The sequence below is a fragment of the Sarcophilus harrisii genome, chromosome 5, assembly GCF_902635505.1.
Source record: "Sarcophilus harrisii chromosome 5, mSarHar1.11, whole genome shotgun sequence".
In the NCBI taxonomy this organism is placed as follows: domain Eukaryota; kingdom Metazoa; phylum Chordata; class Mammalia; order Dasyuromorphia; family Dasyuridae; genus Sarcophilus; species Sarcophilus harrisii.
Window position 1 is genome coordinate 200,517,801 of NC_045430.1, and position 19,780 is coordinate 200,537,580.

At 37.8% G+C, this 19,780-nt stretch overlaps 1 protein-coding gene across 1 annotated transcript; it reads left to right on the forward strand.

Annotated features, from left to right (window-relative positions):
* Positions 1–1,982: 1,982 nt before the first annotated feature.
* AOC1 (amine oxidase copper containing 1) lies at positions 1,983–19,553 on the forward strand. Its single transcript, XM_003771766.4, has 5 exons — positions 1,983–2,093; positions 4,777–6,365; positions 9,083–9,368; positions 18,382–18,514; positions 19,127–19,553. The coding sequence occupies exons 2-5, from the start codon at positions 4,781–4,783 to the stop codon at positions 19,394–19,396; spliced, it is 2,274 nt and encodes a 757-aa protein (XP_003771814.1). The 5' UTR covers positions 1,983–2,093; positions 4,777–4,780; the 3' UTR covers positions 19,397–19,553.
* Positions 19,554–19,780: the final 227 nt, after the last annotated feature.

The window sequence follows — 19,780 nt, forward strand, 5'->3', positions numbered from 1 at the left end:
GGAAATCTCTTATAATACCATATTGATTTGTATTGTTTGTCATATCACTACTTGCGTGTACAATTCATGTTTGTTGCACCACATTGAACCTGCACTGGTTGTGAGGAGAGTCATCACTAATAGCCTGTGTGTTATTGCTATGTGCTTGTGTAATATCTCCCATGCTGATGGGTTTGTGCATACCTATTTCTAATAAGACCCTTCAGTACAGAAACCCACTAGCAATCCCCACTTCCCTTTGGTGCTTTTCATCTTCCTTCCTGAGATGTCAGAGAGGGCATGATCATCTTTTTAGTGCTTTCACTTCCCTTTCTGAGAAGTCAGGGGAGGGGGGTTGTGATCACCTCCTTTTTGGTGTTTTCACCTCCTTTCCTGATAAATCAGGTAGGGCATGATCACCTCCTTTTGGGGACTCTCACCTCCCTGAGAAGTCAGGGATGGTGTCACAACCTGTGTTCTAAAACAAAAGAAAGCGGGAGATGTAGAGGGCTGAAACTCTTGAGTTGTTGCACTGAGATCAGTTCAAGCACTTAGGGCTAATTACTGATTGGACAATACTCTATGGGCATATGCTTAGAAAATGGTCCCTCCCACTATCCTGTGCTGGCTCAATTACTGGTGTATACAGAGGATTGTAGGAGGAACTAGGGGGTGGAATAAGACAAGCCAGGGTCACTTTAGCAGTAGACAAGGAAGAAGATGGTTGCAGAGATTTCTGCTTCCATCCTGTTCACTTCTATCCCTAAAGACCAAGAATAAAGACTAAGGACTTTTGCTTATCCTGACTCCGGCTGATTCTGGGGTGTCCTGGGTGCTAGCATGGTCACCACATTTATTAAGTGCCTACTATCTTCTAAACCCTGTGCCAAATGTCATATTTGATCTTTATGACAACTGGGAGGTCGGTGTTATTATCTCCATTTTACAATTGAGAAACTGAGGCAGAGAGAAATTAAGTGACTTTCCCAAAGAAACACTGCTAGAAAGTATGTAAGACTGGATTTGAACTCAGATTTTTCTGAATTCAGACCTATGACTCTATCCACTGCACCACCTACCTGCAGTCAGGGAAGTCAGGGAAGAGCTCCTCAGTTGACATGTTAGAAAAGGAGTTTGGACTGTGTCAGAGAAAAATGGGATCCCCTTCACTAGAGAGGGCTTCAAGCAAAGGCAACATAACCACTTAGCAGCTAGTCAAAATTCTCCATGAATTAGGAGCTATTTGAGAATTTCTATGACCAAAATATTTACTACCATTGAGCCAAACTAGTGATAAACTCCTTTGAATTTAGCTAGGATAGTCCTTGAAAAAGAGATGAGTTCATCATTAGACCTAGAAAGCTTTCTTAGCATGAATCTGTTAGTTGGTATTCTGCCAATTGTAGATATGGTAGAGAGTATTGTTATTCAGGTACAGTTTAGATTAAAGGGCATCTGGTGCACTGAGATCCTACAATTCTGATATAAATTCTAATGATGATGATAATGATGATGATGATGATGATGATGATGATGATGATGAAGTGACAATGATGACATCCATTTTAGTCAAGATTGCTCAGTAAAATGTTGACCATTACTCTAGTCTCTGAAAACTTCAGTACAACTCTATGGCACAATTCAGAAAGGGAAAAACAAGAATGCTTCTTTGAGTTGGGGCACAGCGATAGGAAAAAGAGGACAGTGAGCCATCAGGGAGGGAACAATGAAAATACAAGATGAACAAGGATATGTCTGTTGGAGAGAAATGACTGCCATTGGAAATGATGAAGTGGGAGGTGTTCTCAAAAGTAGGGCAGGTAGAAGTTTTCCAGGAGAGGGGGAAATAAGTGCCAGGAGACAGGGTGAGACTGTCTTACTTACCCTCTGACTTCCTCATTCTGCAGTGTTTGTAGACCTTGCTACCTCTTGAGCCACATGTACCCAACTTGGCCCCATGCCTCACCCTGTCCTTCTCTTCCTGGGCGGGGTCTTGTAAAGTTATATACCTCAGAGTAAGGGTGAGGATACAGGCAGGTATCAAGCATTCGGGGACAAAGATTGTCAGTAATAGCAGCAAATTCAAAAACAGAGTGTCTGAGCAGAACACCCAGGTATGTTTTAATGGGGTATAGGGCCACTATTGAGAAGAAATTTATGAGATTGAAAGTGAGAGAAAAAACCAATGAGGGTAAAAGGGATAGAGCTAAAAGAGCTGGGGAAACCAGAGGAGTAAGGAATGATCAGAAGAAAAATTAGAGAGAATTGGGGAACTAAGAGGTGTTCCTATGTTTAGGGGACTAAGAATGGGATAATATGGGGAAATAAGAGAATTGCCTGCATAGGGTGTGGGGAAGATGGAATTGGGAGTGAAAGGAAGTCCAAATTCATGTTTTCCTATTGTTTTCTTGATAACTAAGTTTTCCATATTGTATACTCACTCCCACCCTACTTGCATAATTCAACTGAGCTAGAAAGCAGAGAGGTGTGGGAGTGGGAGTGAGAGAACGTGGACAGAGTTAAGTGGCAGAGCTCAGATCCAGGGAGCGTTCAGTTGGTCAGGTTAAAGCTGCAAAGAAGACTAGAGGCTGTGAGTTTCCCAGAAGTAATAGTCAAGGTCTGGTCTCCATTGGCATGGAGGTTAGAAGTATCTGGGTTAATATTCCCAGACACTTTCTCTTGTGATTCCTTTACACCTCTCCATCCACAAAAAGAGAGATACTCCTTTGGGTCAGCTACAATCCAACATTCTGAATTGGGGAATCAAGAGCAGTAGAATCCAAATGGAATGAGGATTAGATTCTCTCAAAGTCTCTTTGTCTCTGCCTCTCTCTCTCTCTGTCTCTCTCTCTTTTTATATATGTGTGTGTGTGTGTGTGTGTGTGTGTGTGTGTATACATGTATATATAACTATATATAATACATTGTACATAATAATATTGTATATTATAATATATCATTATATATATTATATTGTATACTATATATAAAACTTTATAGATAGATATAGCATTTAAGGAAGTGTAAGACCTCTATATGAGGATCAGTTACAATATTTTGGGGGAGAGAAGGAATAGAGGACCAGACCTGCAATTTCATTAGTGTTGGGAACACCAGTGAAGAAACTCGCTCAACCAATGGTAGACTGCTGAGTCTATGAGAGTTGGCATTGAACGATAAAGTGGCCTGCCCAAAGTAAACAACCAGGAAGTGATGTTCACAGACTTGAACTCACATCTTCCTAACTATGAATCTAGCTCTCTGCTACTCTGCCCCAACTACCTTAGCCTCTCAATTCCCTAAGCAGCTTCTTAAGACCACATGTTGCAGAACAGGTGCCAACCTGCATTACTAGAGGGAATTTATTTAGCCTATTTCAGTGAGAAATGACCAAACTAGTCCCTATTCTCTACTTGAGGTAGCTGGTGCAGCAGTGGCTAGGGCACTAAACCTAGAGTAAGGAAAACCTGAGTTCAAAAACATCCTCTAGCATTCGTAGCCATGTGATCCTGGGCAAGTTACTTAGCTTCTCAGTAATGAACTGAACCAGCTACGCCCAGAGAAAAAACTCTGGGAGATGACTAAAAACCATTACATTGAATTCCCAATCCCTATATTTATGCCCAACTGCATTTTTGATTTCCTTCAAAAGCTAATTGTACAATATTTCAGAGTCTGATTCTTTTTATACAGCAAAATAATGTTTTGGTCATGTATACTTATTGTGTATCTAATTTATATTTTAATGTATTTAACATCTACTGGTCATCCTGCCATCTAGGGGAGGAGTGGGGGGTAAGAGGTGAAAAATTGGAACAAGAGGTTTGGCAATTGTTAACGCTGTAAAGTTACCCATGCATATAACCTGTAAATAAAAGACTATTAAATTTAAAAAAAAAAAGTTACTTAGCTTCTGTATAACTCAATTTCCTCCATTGTAAAAAAAGGACAATGGTATCACCCACCTCCCAGGTTTGGTGTGAGGATTAAATAAGATAATATTTGCAAAATGCTTAATAGAGGGTCTAGCACATAAATGCTTTATAAATGCTTGATCCCTCCCATCTCTTCCCATTCCTGTCCCTAATAGCAGGCATTTATATAGGTCATTTAGGTTTGGAAAGACCAAATTATTGATGGAGGATGCCAAAAATTATCTTGAGAAACTTTGGCCAAGCTTAATGGATAATAAAGAATCGGCATCAGAAAAGTCTTCTAACAAGTGAATAGCATGATTAAATGGTATTTAGGGGATTTTTTTCTTGCAATGGTAAGCAGTAATATCAAGTAGGAGACCAGCTGAGTTTAGATGACATCTTACACTGATAGAGAGGCTATGGAAATGGGAGATAGAGGCTGAACCAGGAAAACAATTACTAGGCTCTATCAGGTGATAGAGCCATTTGAATGGCAGGGAAAGTGAGGAAAGGCAATTGAAGCTGATAAAGGGAGTGGATTAGAGACAGGAGTCTTAGCAGTACAAAAAGATCAGGGTACTAGGAATGAAAATTCTAATTCTAATTCCACCTTCACTAAGTAATACTATGTGACCTTAGGCAAGTCACTCCCCCAATTAGGGCTCAGTTTCATCATTTGTAAAGTAAGGGGGTTAGACCTTTCTCCCTAAGGTCCCTTCCTAACACTCCTATGATTCAATAGAAGGGTACCAGTGGGAGTTATATTCAGGGTGGGGAATGACATCTTCAGCTTTGCAAAGCATGGCTGGGGCAGAAAATGTGATATTCTAATGATCTGACTTGATAGGAATCTATCCTTTCTACCTCTGTTATGTTTCAGAGCAATGGCACCCAGGCCCCTGGGCTTTCCCTGGCTGCTTGCAGGGCTGCTGCTGTTTCTGACAGTAGCAATGGCAGAACACTCCCACTGGAATTTGAGGAACAAGGCCAGTGTATTTGCAGACCTGAGTGCAGATGAGCTGCGGACAGTGCAGAGTTTCCTGAGGGCCAAAAAAGAGCTGAAGCTATCATCCTCTAAGGGGGGCACCATAGCCAAGAACTCCATATTCCTCATTGAGTTGCTGCTTCCCAAAAAGTACCAGGTGTTGAAATTTTTGGATGAGAACGGAAGTCGACCGGTGCGAGAGGCTCGCGCTGTCATCTTCTTTGGGGCCCAGGAATCTCCCAACATCACTGAGTTTGCTGTGGGACCCCTGCCTTGGCCCACTTACATGAGAGTGCTACCCCCCAGGCCTGACCATAATCCTTCCTGGGGATCAAGACCCATCTCATCTACTGAATATGATTTTTTGTACCACACTTTGATGGAAGCCATTGCACCCTTACATCATTTCCTCCAGGATACCAAAAGCTTCTGGCTCCCTAATTGCACTTACCACTGCCTGACCTTCACCGATGTGTCCCCCAGAGGCCTGGCTTCCGGCCAGCGCTGTTCTTGGTTTATTATGCAGCGCTTTGTGGAGGGCTACTTCTTACACCCCACAGGACTGGAGCTCCTTGTGGACCATGAGAGTTCAGATCCCCAAGAGTGGCAGGTTGAACGGGTCTGGTACAACGGGAAATTCTATGACAGCATAAAGGATTTGGCAGAAAAATATGAAGAAGGGAAGGTGGACGTGGTGGTCCTTGAAGATCTCCTTGCTAAGGAAGAGAGGAGAGGGGATTCAGAGGAACGGCCCCTCTTTTCCTCCTACCAGCCCCGAGGCGAGTTCCAAACACCCACCGCTGTGCCTGGTCCTCAACTGGTGGAACCCCGGGGCCCACGCTACCGGGTGGAGGGCAACGCTGTGCTCTATGGGGGGTGGAGCTTCGCCTTTCGGATGCGTTCCTCCACTGGGCTGCAGATTCTGAACCTGCGCTTCGGGGGCGAGCACATCGCCTATGAGGTGAGTGTGCAGGAGGCGGTGGCCCTATATGGGGGCCACACACCTGCAGGCATGCAGACCAAATACATCGATGTGGGCTGGGGCTTGGGCAGTGTCACTCACGAGCTGGCCCCCGGCATAGACTGTCCCTCCACGGCCACTTTCCTGGACGCCCACCACTTTTATGACTCCGACGCCCCCACCCACTACCCCAATGCCCTCTGCATATTTGAGATGCCCACAGGGGTGCCCCTTCGACGTCATTTTGACTCCAACTTCCGTGGTGGCTTCAACTTCTACGCGGGCCTCGAGGGCCAAGTGCTCGTCCTTCGGACAACCTCAACTGTCTACAACTATGACTACCTGTGGGACTTCATCTTTCACCACAATGGAGTGATGGAGGCCAAGATGCATGCTACAGGCTACGTCCACGCTACCTTCTTCACACCTGAAGGGCTGCGCCATGGAACCCGCCTCCATACCAACCTGCTGGGCAACATACACACTCACTTAGTGCACTACCGCGTTGACCTGGATGTAGCAGGTGGGACTTGGGGTGGGGGGAGGGGAAGTAAATAAAACATGCTAAAGGGCAATTAGCCAATCTAGTCCCTTGGACTTTTGATAATTTTTCGGTAAGAGGGAAAGCACAACAGTGGATGCTCCTAAAAAACTCTCCATAATATCCTTGAATGTAGCATTCAATTTTTTTGATCAAGATTGATCATCTCCCTGAATGACAATGAGAAAGAATATATTAATAGAATCCTCCAGTATGCTCTTTGGTGGTATACATTGTAGCCTGAGAGAATTAGATAGATTTACAAAGTATTCTCCTCACCACCATTCTGTGAAAGTTTAATTGAGGAGTTTTTAAAGGGGACCTTTTAACTGAATAGGTGATCTTTTGGTTATGGGAGAATTCCCTGGTATGGCAACTTTCTCTAATGATGAAGATCAACAAATTTTCTTTATAGTGTACAGAGTTGCCTCAAGCAAAGAAAAGTTTCCCATGATCACATAAGTAGTATGTCAAGTCAAGACAAGTCAATAAGGATTTGTTAAGTACTTACTATGTGCTACACCTTGGTTAGCTAGATAGTGCAGTAGGATACAGCACCAAGCCTGAAGTCAGGAGGAGCTGAGTTCAAATTTGACCTCAGATACTTTCTGGCCATATGACCCAGGACAATCTGAAAAAATGACCTGGAGAAGGAAATGACAAATTATTTCAGTGTTTTTGCCAAGAAAAGCCTAAATGGATTCATGAACTGAAATTCCATGATTTAATAACTAAAAAATTACTGAATACATATGCTAGGGACTGTGCTAAGCTCTGGGAATATAAAGAAAGGCAAAAACAGTCTTTGTGTCAGAGGTAAATTTGAACCCAGGACTTCCTATTCTCAAGACTAGCCTACTATTCATTACAACACACTGTCTCCCTTTTCCACATAATTACCATATTCCATTTTATACATTTGTACATGTGTTTTCTTCCCTGGTAAATTGTATGATCTTTGAGGGCAGGAATTATATATCTTATTAATCTTTGTAACTCCCTCAGAACTTAGCAAAATGCCTTGCGCCAACAGGTGCTTTACTAATGTGTAAACTGAATTAGAGCAGGAGTTTTTAATATTGTGTGTGTCTGTATATATGACAGACCACTTTGATAATCTGATGAATACTAGAGACTCCTCAGAATAATGTATGCTGATTTTAGAGATGATGAAACTGCGATTCATTGACTCCCAATGGTAGCCCAGCTCATAAGCATCAGAGTTGGATCCACACTCAAGTATCCTGATTCAAAGTTGAATAACATAGTATAGAAATAAAATCATTTCCAGATGGAGACTTCACATATAGGGAGCTTTGTTCTTCTCTTTGCTCTCTGAGTAAGCAACTAATTTTGTATCATTTTTAACACAATTTTTAACACAAAAGATGGAATCATAATCTGGCTTTTGTGCCCAGAGAAATTCAAACAAATGAAGCAATGAAACAGCTTAGTGACAATCTCAGTGCCTTGAGATGGATTTTTTGGGAGAGTTGGCCAGAATAACAGCAGAATCACTCTAGCTGAGAATCTTTAAAGAGCTGCCCTGTCCAGCCCAGATTCCTACATGGTAGAGTTAATTGTCATCCCCTGTAATAGAGCCAGGGAAGCTAAGGTCATATAAATCATATGGTACATATAGAGTTATAGAGTTCTAAACTAAAAGCTTAAAGACAGCATTGAGATTAGGCCTGAAATTAAGTAGAAATGCTAAGTGGGGAAAACTGGGGCACAAGTTTATGGAAATCAAGTTTTATTCTGTGAAAATCAGACTAATTACCTAATCTAGGTAACTAGAGAATATATATTGACAATGAAGAGGAGGAGGAGGAGTATATACATATACATGCAAGTGTGTGCATGTATTTGTGTGTATGTGAACATATGTATAGATACACACATGGCAAGGGGACGTATTGCTAGGCACTGTGCTAACTACTTTGCAAATATTCTTATTTGATCCTCATTACAACGGTGATAAGTAGATGCTATTATTAATGCTATTTTGAAAAAGAGGGAACTGCAGGAAACACATCAAAACCTTGTCCCAGGTCACAGAGCAAATAAGGATCTGAAGTAGCTTGTGATTTGAATAGGGACAATTATCTCACATAAATTGTTATTCCTCCTATATTCTGATCTCACAGTCCCCAAGAAAGGCCTCTGGACGTAGAAAATGTTCAGTTGCTGTGATCAAGCTGGTTATATTATATGCATTGTGAATGAGATCATAGGTTAAGATGGAAAGGATCTCAAAGACAGGGGGGTACTTGTAAACATTTGATCACCAGTCCTTTGAGGAAGAAAAAAAAATTGCAGAGGACACAATGAGCACTATTAACCTTTTCTCCATCACTTTTTTAAGGGTAGATAACCAGCAAGATAATAAACCAAGCTGGATTAATAGTTTTTGGTAATATTTGAGTTGTAAGTGCTCACACTGAAAATGTAACAATGGACTCCCCTAAGCCAGATCCAGTAGGCTCCTGCTTTAAAAATGTCAAAACTAGCCCCTCTCGTTCTACAAAACAAGAAAATATAGAACAACTGGGTGAGTTTCTTCAGAATTACATAATGAAGTTTTTGAAGAACTTAAAACATCATATTTCTGCCTCTAGGGAGGATTTGTAATATGCTGCACTTTAGTGAGACCAAGGATCTTCTCATGTTCCTCTTCATTTTTCTTTCACACCACCCAGGCACTAAGAATGCTTTCGAGACAATGGGGACCAAGCTAGAGAACATCACCAACCCCTGGAGCCCTGGACACCATGTGGTGCAGCCAGTTTTGGAAAGGACACACCGTCACCGGGAACGTCAAGCAGCCTTCCGCTTTGGCCGGAAGCTCCCCAAGTTCCTGCTGTTCACTAGCCCCAAGAAGAACCCTTGGGGTCATAACCGTAGTTACCGCATACAACTCCATTCCATGGCTGACCAAGTGCTCCCTCCAGACTGGCAAGAAGAACGAGCAGTCACTTGGGCCAGGTGAGAGAAGAATTTGAGCATTTGGTGATGGAAAGTTTCCCTTTTTGAGGTTTTTTCGGGGTTTGGTGCCAAGAATTTTTAAAATGGAAAAAGTTCTTTCCTTTTGGTTTTTTAATTCTTTTTTTTTTTGTTTTAAATTTTAAAATTCAAACCTTGGTCGGGGGGTTTTTTGAATTTTTTGTTTTTTGCCACTGGTAAAGTTACTTGTCGGTTTGTGTGCTTGGGGGAATTACGGTAAGTTTCCGCCCCGAGCATATAATTTATTTTTTTTTTTTTTAAAAGTTTTTTGGTTTAAAGGGGTAATTTCAGATTAAAAGCCAAATTTTTTTTTTACCTTTACCCCCCCCCAAAGGCAGGATGGTGATTTAAATAATTAAAAACGCTAATATAATAAAAAAATTATTTTGTGTAAAAAGGCTTTTTTGTTTGGCTTGTGAAGGAAATAAAGAGCGGTGTGTAAAAAGGGGATTTCAATTTGGTTTTGTTTCCCGGTTTTTTTTGGGGTAATGTTGTTTTATGCTTTAGAAATGTTTGGTTTTGTTGCTGGGGTGGTGATCCCTGGACTGGTTCTTTTTGTTGTTGAAGTTAAATATTTTGGTTCTTTTTTGCATGTTTTGGGTTTCGGTTTTTGAAATTTTTGGCTTTCCAGAAAGTTTTCCTTTTTTTTTTTTGTTTCCAATGAGGACATTTGTTTAGTTTTTAACCCTGGGTGCCACAAAATTCGTGCATAAGGTTTTTTTTTAATTTTTGGGAATTAATGTGTAACTTGGATGGATTAAGTTTGATAATTTTGAGATGTTTCAAATACCCCAAAAGGTTGGATTGTTCCAATACCCAAAATGTCAATGTTTTTTTCCCTTCAAAATATCTTTTTTTTCCTGCTTTGCCAATGCAGGTGTGTGGTTTTTAGAGTTGTTTAACTTTTTGTTTTGGGATTGGAGATTTTTATATGACTAGAAATGTTAATTTTTCATTGAGAATTGTTTTTTTTCCTTTACCATTTTTTTGGAGAAGGCTTTTTTTTTAGGGTTAACTTTATATTTTGGAAATGGGTTTTATGAACCTTTGATGTAAAAATATTTTCCCGTTTTTGTTTTTAACTTGTTTTTTTTTTTTGTGAAAATTTTTTTTTAACAATTTTTTTTTTTGTGACAGTGCCTTTTTGTTTGCTTAAAAATTTTCCCGGGTTGAGAGGTTATTTTTTTTTTATTTTTTCTTTTTGCCTTTGAAATTTTTATTTTTGGTGTTGGCGTTGGTATGGATCAATGCCTAGTTTTGTTTTTTTCCTTTTCCGGCAATTTTTCAAAATAAGTTTTATCCCAAAAGTGGGATTTTGGGTTTACAAAGACGGTTGTTATTTTTGATTTTTTTTGGCCCTACATTCCTTTTTTTAGAATCAAATAGTTTTTGGTAATTTTTTATAGTTTTAGATTTAAAGTTTAAAACTTTGATTTTTTTTTTTTTGGGGAAATTTGGTTTTTTTATATGAATTTTTTTTTTTTTTAGGTTTAAAATGTTTTTGGGAGTTGATTGGTTGGCAAATAAATAATTGGGTTTTGTTCTTTTTTAGCCGCCTTCCAGGCATTTTTTTTCTTGGGTTTCAGATTAATTTTGGGGTGGGGTTGTAATTTTGTAAAAGTTTTTTTTCCCTTGGCAATGATTTTTTTTATATTATGTGTTATTTAAATGGAATTTTTTTTAAATTGCTGTTGGATTTGTTAGTGATAAGAATGTGTGACTTTGGGTTTTTTAAAGCAATTTCAAAGTTTTGGTTTTTCAATTTTTTTAGTTTAGGGTTTTTAAAACCATGTTGGCGGTGATAATTTGGCTTCCTTTGCCTTTCTTTTTTTTTTTACTTTTTTTAAGTGCTTTTAATCAATTTAAATAAAGTGATGTGGGAAATTGTTTCCTGTTTTTTGGATGGTTGGGTTGTTCCATTAATATGATGTCTGAGGTTTTAAATAGATGCTTGATTATTTTAAAGGAAAGTTTTTTTTTATCTGTGTTTTTAATAGGGGAGGGATTTTTTTCTGCATTTTGAGATGACTTGGTTTTTTAATTTGGTTTTGGGTAAAATTTTTTTTTAAATTTTGGCCCCATTTGGTAAAACCTCTTGATTATGTTTTTTGGGATGTTTTTTGGGCTTTTTTAATATTTATTTTTTGCTAAAAAGGGTTGGCATTTTTCTTTTTTTTTCTCCTGGTTTGGTTCCCATGTTTTGTATGAAGGGAATTTGTGGGAAATTTTTTTATTTTTCAAATAATTTATATAGATTGGGGCCAATTGTTTTTAAATGTTTGGTTTCATTAAATCATTGGTCCTGGGATTTTTTTTAGGGATTGTTTTTGCCTTTTGCTTTTTTCTGAAATGGGATTTCAAAATTTTCTTTTCCTCTGTTGTTGGGAATCTGTTTTTTGGGGTGTCATCCATTTCATTGGGTTTCAAATTTTTTGGATTGTTGAGAAAATAACCCTTTTTTTCTCTTTTTCTTTTGGTGGAAAGTTTCCTTTTCTTTTTTAAGATCTAATTTATTTTTCCTCCTTTTTTAATCAGATTTATAAAGGTTATTTTTTATTGGCTTTTTTTTAGAACCAACTTTGTTTATTAATTATTCAATAGTTTTTTTATTTCAATATTTTTAATTTCCTTTTAATTTTAAATTTCAATTTAGTATTTGTTGGGGTTTTAATTTGGTTTTTTTTGTTTTTTAGTTCAACCCAATTAAACTTTTTTTTCTGTTTTATTGTAAGCCTTGGATAAAATTCTCTTATTACCCTTTGGCTGATCCCCAAATTTTGGTATGATGTCTCATCATTGTATTATCTTGGTGAAATTATTAATTGTATCATAATTTGCTTCACCCAATCATTCTTTAAATAGTTGTTGTTTCCCAATTACTTTTGGTCTATTTCCCCAACTTTTTGTTGAATGGTTTTTATTTATGATCTGAAAAGATTTCTATTTCTGCTTTCTTGATTTAATTTAGGTCTTTATGTCCCTAATATATGGTCAATTTTTTGAATAGGTTCCATGAACTGTGAGAAGAAAGTTATTCTCTTTTCCCATTAATTTTCTCCAAAGATCCAACATACCTAATTTTTCTAATATTATATTTACTTTTTAATTTTTTTCTTATTTGTTTTGGGTTTGATTTTGTCTAATTCTGAGAGTGCAATTGAGATCTCCTTTACAGTTTTTTGTTTTTTTCTTGCAATCCCTCTTCTTCCTTTAGGAAGCTAGTGATACCCTTTGGGGAATATGTTTAATTTGATACTTCGTTGTTTATTACCCTTTAGCAGGATTGTTTCCTTCCTTATCTCTTTTAATTAGATCAATTTTACTTTTGCTTGATCAGATAAGGATGGCTCCCTTTTTTGACTTCCCTGAAAGCATAATAATTTTGCTCCAGCCTTTTTACCTTTACTTATATGTATCCCTCTTTTGTGTTTTTGTAAACAACATATTTGGGTTCTGACTTTTGATCCAGTCTGCTATCTGCCTCCTCATGGGGGAGTTCATCCCATTCACATTTACGGTTAGAATTACTAAATCTTATTTCTCCATCCCCAAAACAGTTGGTTTTATTCTTGCCCCCCAACCTTTTCCCCTTTTAAACTTATTTCCCTCTTGTACGATCTTATCCTCTTTATAATCCCTCCCTCCCCCTTTGAGTTTTTTTTCCCTTATTTTTTTTCTTTTCCCTTTTTCCCTCCCCGTTTTAAGGGAGAGAGTTTTTTAAAAAATGTTTTTTTTTGGAGAACTTGATGGGTAAGATTCCACAATGTTTTTCAAATTTGATTGATAAGTTTTTAGTTTTTTGGGAGGGTTTTTTTTTTCCTTCCCACCTTTTTGCCATCTCCCTTTTCCATATTTCCCCTTTTTTTATTTATATAATTATTCAAGTTTTTTTTTTTTTTTGTTAACAAAATCAATTTCAAAAGTTTTTTTTTCTGCATTTTGGGTTTTTCTTGGAACTTTTTTTTTGTTTGTTTTTTCGAAAAAATGGAATTCTTGTTTATTAAAATCATTTTTCCTGGAAGAAATGTCGCTTAGGGGTGTTTTTTTGGCGATCCCGTTTTGTGCCTTTAATATCATTTCCATTTTTCCTTTAATGTGAGGCAGCCAGATCTTGGTATCTTTTGTACCTCCGGTTTTAAAGGTTTTTTTTTTGGCTGCTTGTAAAATTTTTTCCTTAACATAGTTCTGAAATTTTAAATATTCCTTGGTTTTTATTTTGGGTTTCTTTCGAAGGTGTTCATGAATTTTTCAATTATTTCCTTCTGATTTATTACATCGGGCAGTTTTTTGATTTCTTGTAAAATAGATTGGCTCTTTTTTTTTTCATCTAGTTTTCGGAAAGTCCAATCCTCAGATTATTCTCCTAGACTATTTTAATTTTTATTTAAAGTAGATAATTTTTTTTCAGTTTGCTTTTTTTGGTTTTGCTTGACTATTCTTGCTGTCTTTGATCATTAGTTTCAATTTGTTCGTTCAATTTTAAAAAATTATTTTCTTCTTGTTTTTACTTTTTCTATATGTCCAATTAGTTTTGTGTATTGTTTTGGTTGTGTTTTTTCCATTTCACTTTTTTTTTATGAATTATTTTTTTTCAACAAGATCCTCTTTTTCGGTTCTTTGTCTTTTTCCAAATCCACAAATCCTCTTTGTAGTGAATTCTTTATTTTTTCCATTTATTTGGAAGTTTTGCCTTTGTTTCTTTTCCTTTCCCATTTTCTTTTAACTCTCTTTTTGAGCTTTTTAATGGCCTTTCTATGAAACATTTGTAAAGGAGGAGTTATTTCTTTTTTGCTGTTTGAGGTCTCTTCAGGTTTGCTATTTTTTTCTGCATAGAAGCTGTCGATTGTTTTTTCATCTTTTTTATTCATGTTTTTAAAGCCTTTAGGGTAGGTCTCCTAGGCGGGGGCCACTTCCCTGCAGACGGGAAAGATGTAAACCCATTTCCTCAGTTGGGGTGTCGGTGAGAGTTTTCCCTTCCCCAAGAGAAGTGGGATTCAGCCCGGCCGAGCTTCAAACTTTAGACGGTGGATTATCGTTGCCTCTTTAGGTGTGGTGAAATGTCCCGGGCGGGCCTCTTTGGGGACTTGGTGCAGCTGGAGGGGGAACCACAAACCTGGTTCTGCCTGATGCAAATCGGCCCCTGGAAAAATCTATGGCCCAAGCCGAGCTCCCCTCGGTTGGGGCTAACCCGGGCTGTCTCCTGCCGTGGGATCACAACTCCCCAAAGGCCTTACTGCGGTTGGGGATGCGCTTTTGAGATCGTGCCTTCACCCTGGGTTTGAGATTCCTGGAACCAATTTCTCTGTCTGGCCAATTCTCCCCCTGGCCCGGAACCAACCTTTTTGGAGACTGCAGATTTTCTTGCCGGTGGTTGTTCTACCCTTATTTTAAATTGTAGCAGTCGACTTTTTTGATCGATATAATTTGATGGGTAAAGAAGAGCTTAGAAAACGCGGTTCTTTCCCCATCTTGTCCGCCCCTCGAGCATATAATTTATTAAGAGAAAAGTGATATGCACAAATACTGTTAATATAAAATGATAAATGGGAAAACTCCAAGGAATGAAAAGTTCTATGATGAGCCTGAAGGAGAGATTAATTCAAGCAAGGGAGGATCTGAGAAAATTCAACCTTGAAGAATAAATAACATTTCAGTAGTCCAAGATGGTAAAAGCCTTAAAAGATTTAAAATATTAAAAGCAAATTCATGGAAGCAGCAAAATGTGAAGGCAGTTAAGGAGACGGTGAACAATCCAGTTTGATAAAATCAAAAGGTATGGTCATCCTTTCCTCATCACAGGGATTAGAGGTGGTATCCCTGAAATTTGGATAATCTGCACATAATTTTTTGGTCTTCCCTTTGTACCAGCAAACCTGATTTTTCTTCTTTTTTCTTTTATGGAATATTTACAGTACCTTATTATGAAATTTGGGTTGATATTACACAAGACATATATATAGTATGTATTTCTGAGTTTCTGAATGTTTCATTATGTGAAGGATAGAAAGACAAAAATCTCCAGCCCTCAAGAACATGGTATTTGGAGAAGGTCAATATGCATATATATGTGAGTGTGTGTGTGTGTGTGTGTGTGTGTGTGTGTATACATATATATACATATACATATGGGGCTAGAGACAGGATCTGTGATTTCATTGTTGTAAAAAATTTCCTGGTGATGAAACTCCTAATCAGCATATTCTCTTCAGTTATCTTCTTGGAATACCTAGAGCATTGAGAGATTAAGAGATCAGTCCAGGATCACACAGCCTATATGTGTCAAAGATGGAACTTATACTTGAGTCTTCTTGACTTTAAGATCAGCTCTCACTCTTCTAATCATTAAAATAATGGGATGGAAGACAACCAGGAGGTGCAGTAGACTGAATACTAGACCTAGTGTTGGGAAAACCTGAATTCAAATCTAGTTTCAGAAATTTACTGTGATCCTGATTAAGTTTGTTAAGTGTTATTTTCCTGTTTCCTCAATCATAAAATGGAAATAATATAGCATCTACTTTCAGGATTATTGTGAGGAACAGATGAGATAATATTTATAAAGCACCTAGGCACAATGTCTGGCACATAAAATATTATATAAATGTTAACTGCTTTTTAAAAATTTTTCTATCATTACATAGCCACTGAGGGGATTAGAAAAAGTCTTTATGGAGAAACTAGCACTCTGAACTCTGAAGAAAGCTATGGATTCTAAGAGGCAGAAATTAGTATAGAGTACATTTCAAACATGTGCAAAAGCCCAAAGGTGGGAAATGGGGTTCTGTTTATGAACAACAATGGTAAAGACAGTTGGACTGTACTGTAGAATTATCAAGGGGAGCAATTTTTAATAAGACCTGAAAGATAAATTGGGACCAGATTTTCATGGGTTCTCAGATGCTAGAGCAATTTCTGTTTGTTCTTGGAGATAATAAGAAGCTGTTCTTTAATAAGTAGGGGAGTGATAATTAATAGTCAGGTGTGAACTTTGATTGTGGAAGGCCTTGAATGCTACTAGAAAAAGTTCTTGGATACTATTCTGGACACAATTCAAGTGAAGTTCTTGGGACAGAGAATTTATATGAGCAGAATTTCATATTTAAAAAATGATTTTTAAAATAATAGTTTAGCCTGGAAAGACTTACATGAACTGATGATAAGTGAAGTGAGCAGAATCAAAAGAACATTGTACACAGTATCAGCAAGATTATGTGATGATCAACTATGATGGACTTGGTTCTTTTCAACAATGAGATGATTCAAGGCAATTCTAATAGACTTGTGATGGAAAGTGCCATCTGCATCCAGAGAGAGAACTATAGAGATGTGAATCAAAGCATAGTATTTTCCCCTTTCTGTTGTTATTATTTATTTGCCTGGTTTTTTTTTCTTTCTCAGATTTTTTTCCCCTTTTTGACTTTTTTGCACAGTATGAAAAATATGGGAATATGTTTAGAAGAACTATACATTTTTAACCTATATTGGATTGCTTTCTGTTTTGGGGAAGGAGGAGAGAGGAAGAGAGGGAGAAAAATGTAGAACACAAAGTTTTACAAAGATGGATGTTAAAACTATCTTTATATGTATTTGCAAAAATAAAATACTATTAAAAATAAAATAAAATAGTATCTTAATTTTTTCCAATTATATATAAAGACAATTTTAGCATTCATCTTTACTAAATTTTGAGTTCGAATTTTTTCTCTCCCTCCTACCTCTCCCCTCTTCCTAAAATGGTAAGCAATTTAATACAGGTTACATATGTGCAATCATGTAAAATATAGTTCCATATCAATCATAATTGTGAAAAAAGAAACAGAACAAAAAAGGAATAAACACACACACAAATAAAGTGAAAATATAATCTTCAATCTGTATTCAGAATCCATATATTCTTTTTCTAGTTATGGATAGCATTTTCCATCATGAGTTCTTTGTAATTGACAGTACCATCTGGAAGTGTCCAGGCCAACTGTATTCACTCATCGCCCCAGGTCTTTTTCTGCCAATCCCCAAAACAAGCACTTACTCCCTTTTCCCACTTCACTTTTTTCAGCTTCCTTTTATGGTTATCTTCCCAATGGAAATATAAGCTCATTAAAGGCAAGGATAATCTTTTTTATTTTTATTTTTTTGCTTGTATTTGTATTCCTAGCTCTTAGCATAGCAACTCACACATGGTAAGTAATAAATGTTTGCTAATATGACTCTAACAATAGTAGAAAGACAAAATTGGATTAAAGAAAACCCAAAGTCAGAGAAAACAATCACAAGGAAATTGAAACATTTTTGGTTTTGTTGATTGGATTTGTTTGGGAAGCTTTTTACTTTTAATTTTAGAAATGTATTATGTTTAATCTACACACTTAGTTTAGCATTAATTTTTTTAAGCCAAGCCATTTTTAAAAAGTGAAAAACAACAAAATCTGAACCCCTCCACTTTTCAGAGTTCTGAAAATCCCATATACTAAATGGAAGAAATATAACAAGATAGTAATTAAACCACTAAAATAAAATGTAAGCCTGATCTAGAATGAGAAGGAAAGGGAATAGGAAGGAATGGACAAAGGTTAGGGACACTACAGACACTATAGAAATAGATTAACTAGGACTTGATTAGCTGATTAGAAATGAGAAATGAAAGAAAAAAAGAATTCATAAATAAATTACCTAGTTTTGAGTCTAGGTAACTTGGAAAAGAGGGGGAGACAGGTTAAGATTGTGAAGGGACTATATTATTTTGGACATGTTGGGTTAACTGAAAGACATCCAAGTAGGGCTTTCTATCAGGAAGTTAGTGGGAAAGAGAATAAGGCTGGAAATTAGGGAGGCATCTACATAGAGATGAGGGAAAGAACATGAGATTGGAGAGAAGTCCATAGCCTCAGAATGGGCATGTAGCTCTCTCATTAATAGCAGCCTCCTTGACTTAGAAGGGAATCTTAATTTGACTGGGAAACAACCTAAACTTCTTGGCTTCCCTCCTGGCTTGCAGGTACCCTTTGGCAGTGACCAAGTACCGGGAGTCTGAGCTGGTCAGTAGCAGCATCTACAACCAGAATGATCCCTGGGACCCACCTGTGGTTTTTGAAGAATTTCTTCGTAACAATGAGAACATTGAGAATGAGGTACAAATCCCATTCCATCCTTGCCTCATCCTTTATAAACCCTGCCTTGAAGTCTAACTCTTTGGCTTGAACCAGTTCCCTCTTTTTGGGTAGTAAAACCAACCAGTATGTCTGGCATCCAAAAAAGAAAAAAAAAAGCATTTTGGCTTTGGATTGAGAAAAACTTAATTCAAATCCTTCCTCAGATGCTTATTACTTGTTTGAACTTAGAAAAGTCAGACTCCATGGCCCTCAATTTCCCCATCTGTTCAAAAATGCAGATGGACTCCAATGCTCCTTTCAGCTCCAGATCTATGATCCCAAATCTCTCTCTGAAGGACTTTGGAAACTCCAATTTTATTATCAAGGCAAAGGACTGAAACAGGGTTGGGAAGAAGTGTGTTAGGCATATCTATTAACCCTGATATTTATATAAGGTCCAGAGGTCATAAAAGGTCTGACTCTTAATATAAGGTGGAGCCTAGATATCAATATAGAAAGTCCTGGATGTTAATGAGATATTTTCTGAAAGTCATGCTCATCAACGTACTATTGCCCAAATCCCATTATCCTGCTTTCTCTTTGTTGCCAACCTTAAACACCTAATTGATTCCCATTCCTTTTTCCCCACAGGACCTGGTCGCCTGGGTAACAGTGGGTTTCCTCCACATCCCCCACTCTGAGGACATCCCTAATACAGCCACACCTGGCAATTCTGTGGGCTTCCTACTCCGCCCTTTCAATTTCTTCCCTGAGGACCCATCTCTGGCTTCCCGAGGGACTGTCATCGTGCGTCCTCAAGCTAAAGGACCCAACCACATCCAACGATGGACCCCAGATAATGTGGAAGTCTGTTGGAAAGCCTCCCCATTCAACTATAATGGAACCTACAGTCCTGTGTGATGGGGTCTCTCAACTCTCATATAGAAGCCTAAGCCTCTTCCTACATCTGTCAATAAACACAGTCAGAGTTCAGCTTCATGTATGGCTTTAAGAAAAGGAGAGATGTATGCATACACATGCTCACAGAAGAAATACATATCAAATACATAAATCCAGAAAGGGAGGAGAAGGGGGAGGAAAAGAGAAAGAGAAGGAGGGAGGGAGGAAATAAGGGAGAAAGGGTAAGAAGAAGGGAGGAATGGACCGAGGAAGGGAGGAAGGAAGGGAAGGAGAGATTATAGCCTCACCTGAGACTATACAGTAGTTAACAGGAAACTCTCTGATCCCACTCTGATTGCACTCTTTTGATCTTTCTGTCGAACTTAAACTCCTTACTATGCATTT